This window comes from Rhea americana, unplaced genomic scaffold (assembly GCF_003343005.1).
Source record: "Rhea americana isolate MKP2758 unplaced genomic scaffold, rheAme1 scaffold_178, whole genome shotgun sequence".
NCBI lineage: Eukaryota > Metazoa > Chordata > Aves > Rheiformes > Rheidae > Rhea > Rhea americana.
In genome coordinates, this window is record NW_028185905.1 from 1,250,928 (window position 1) to 1,253,513 (window position 2,586).

General features: G+C 60.9%; 1 protein-coding gene across 1 annotated transcript in view; it reads right to left on the reverse strand.

The window, feature by feature from the left end:
* The window catches only part of LOC146597758 (ras-specific guanine nucleotide-releasing factor 1-like), a 30,600-nt gene that overhangs the window by 18,555 nt on the left and 9,459 nt on the right, over positions 1–2,586 (reverse strand). The window contains exons 3-5 of the mRNA XM_085301584.1: positions 2,004–2,151; positions 903–1,016; positions 605–627 (exon numbers count right to left, since the gene is read on the reverse strand). Of these exons, the coding sequence (XP_085157710.1) occupies positions 605–627; positions 903–1,016; positions 2,004–2,151 (285 nt within the window). The remainder of the gene's footprint in view (positions 1–604; positions 628–902; positions 1,017–2,003; positions 2,152–2,586) is intronic.

The following is a 2,586-nucleotide window of genomic DNA, read 5'->3' on the forward strand; positions in this document are numbered from 1 at the left end:
GGGGCTCATGGGTGCATGGGCGTGGGGGTGCATGGGCGCGTGGGTGCATGGGCACAGGGGCGCGTGGGCACGGGGGCTCGTGGGCGCTGGGGTTCGGGGGCTCCTGGGTGCGGGGGTGCGTGAGCGTGGGGGCGCGTGGGTGCGCAGGTGCATGGACGTGGGGGCTCGTGGGCGCGCGGGCTCCTGGGCTCCTGGCGCAGGGGCCGGGACAGCGGCGCGGCTCCGCGTTCAGCCACACGTGCGGCGACGCGCGGGGCCGACTCTGCCCTCGAGGGGACGTCGCGAGGGGACCCGAGTGAGAGACGCGTCGGCGAGGGGGGCTCGGCGCGCTCGCCCCTCCGAGCGCCGGCTGCACCGCTGCGGCCGGGCACGCTGCCGGCACCRCGCGCTGCTCCCCCGGAGCCCGCGCGGGCGAGCGGACGAAGAACGGGCGGAAAGCAAGCGGCAGGGAAATCTGAAGGCGTTTTCACCCCAGAGCTTGCAGGCAGGGACGAACTCTGAGTTAGTCCCAGCTTTCCAGCACATTTGCTTGACCCCCCCTGGTTCGGAGGATTTGAATTCCTGCTGTGCGGCGCCTCCCCCTTCTCCCCGCTCCTTCCCGCACCCTCCGCCCCGCTTGAACCGTTTCTAAAGCCACAGGAAAGGGGAAGAAAGAGGAAAAAAGGAAAACGTCCCATTTGAAAAATAAAACCAGGAAAAGTGTGAACTTTGATTCGACAGAAAATAATGAAAACAATTCTCAAAGAGTACTTTCCTGGGGGAAAAAAAGTCCAGTTTTGGAAGAGAAGGGAAGAAACAAAAGGAAGGTTTTAATTAAGACATGTTTCAGCAYGGGAATCCTGCTTTTAAGCTACGCTGGGAATTGAGAGCAATAGCAATCGTGAGGCAGCTGGAGCRCGTGCTGCTTCCTCGGTGTCTGAACTGCTGGAAAGGAGGCGAGACGAGGACGGGACACGGTCGCCTGGAGAGGGCGGACGCAGGTAGGGGCTGCTCCGGCCGCGCCCCGGGGCGAGGCCCTAATTAATTAACGATTAGGGCTCGTCAAACACAGCTTATTTAAAACTAAATGAAATTATTGTGGAGTCCCTATCAACTAATGGCTGGAAATGACTCTTCCCAGGGATGGGACTGAGGCTTCAGCTGTTTGGCTGATAAATAGGCAGCACGGGAAAAGGGCTGCGTTTTGTATTTTTTTTTTGTTTATATTGCTCTATGTTTTCTTTTTTTTTAATCGAGTAATCAAAATTTGCACTTTAAAGGAGAGGCTGATTATTTGATCTCTACTTCAAAGAATGCAGAGGAGAAAAATAAAAAAACCCAACACAAGGTGAAGTCAAATGTATTTGAGCACAGAAAAATGCTAATTAACTGCAGCCCTTTGCCAGGCCCTGGATTATCGGCTGCCCACGTTTCAATCCGTAAGCCCTCCGCTGGCTCCCGGGTCCGTACGCGCCTCCTGCTTTTTCTCGGCTGGAAGCGTCAATAGGCAGCACCGATGCCTTAACCCCGGTGCACAAGCACGACTGAAAACTTGACCCAGGCTGGACTAAGAGCAGGAACGGGCCGTAATTAGGCCAGCTCCCAGCACACGCCGTTTCGGCACGGGGAAACGGCCGCGCTCGTGCCTAGCAAAGCGAGCGAGCCGGCGCGGTGCGGTGCGGCGCGGGGCAGCGTCGGGGACGCCGCTCGGCCGAGCGCGCCGCCGGCGGCACCCGGCCCTCCCGCGAAGCTGCTCTCCTCCCGGGGAGGCCCACGGGGCCCCGGGGCGATGCGCGTGCCTCTTTCTTCCCTTTCGCTCCCCTGCCTTTGGGCTACCCGGCTGGCTTTAATGCCAGCGACGCAGCACAGAGCGGCGTGTCCTACCACGTCACCCACGCTAAAAATAAAGCGGGCAAAAACCAAGGAGTCTCCATCTCTCCCCCACCACCCACCTCCGAAGCAGGGGACCGGCGACGGGGCCCTTCCCGGCGCTTCCCGAGCCCGCCCCTGGCCCCGCTCCTCACCTCGGCTTTCAGGCGCTCGATCTCAATTTCCCCGTCCTCGATCTGTTGTCTAAGTTGCTTGGCAACAGTTTTCTCCGTTTCCACGATCTGGAGTAAATGGAGGTACTTCTGCATCAAAGCCTCGTGCTCCGTAGCCAGGTTCCTGTAACTGTGAGCCCGCACCGCCGTCAGCGCGCTCCGGCCCCGCGCAGCCCCCGTGCAGCCCCCTGCACGCAGCCCGCTGCACGCAGCCCCCTCCCGTCCAGCCCCTTCCTGTGCTCGCAGCCCCCTCCCATGCAGCCCCCTCCCATGCAGACCCCTGCACGCAGCCAGCCCCCGCAGCAGTGGACGAAGCTGCAGACGGCTCTCGCAGCTCGGGAGCAGCCCTGACGCTGCTCAGAACTGATGCGATTGAAGAGGTTTCAAATCTCACGCGAGGATTAAAGCAGAGTCCGAACGCAAGTTTTAAGGAACTGGTAGGATGCTAAAAGTATCAGAGGCCAAACTTTCCGCCCCATCACCGTCCAACAGCTCAGCGAGAGGCAGGCCGCCGTGCCGCAGGCCGTCTCGCGAGCGCGGCGGGCGGCTGCGGAGGGTGCTCGCG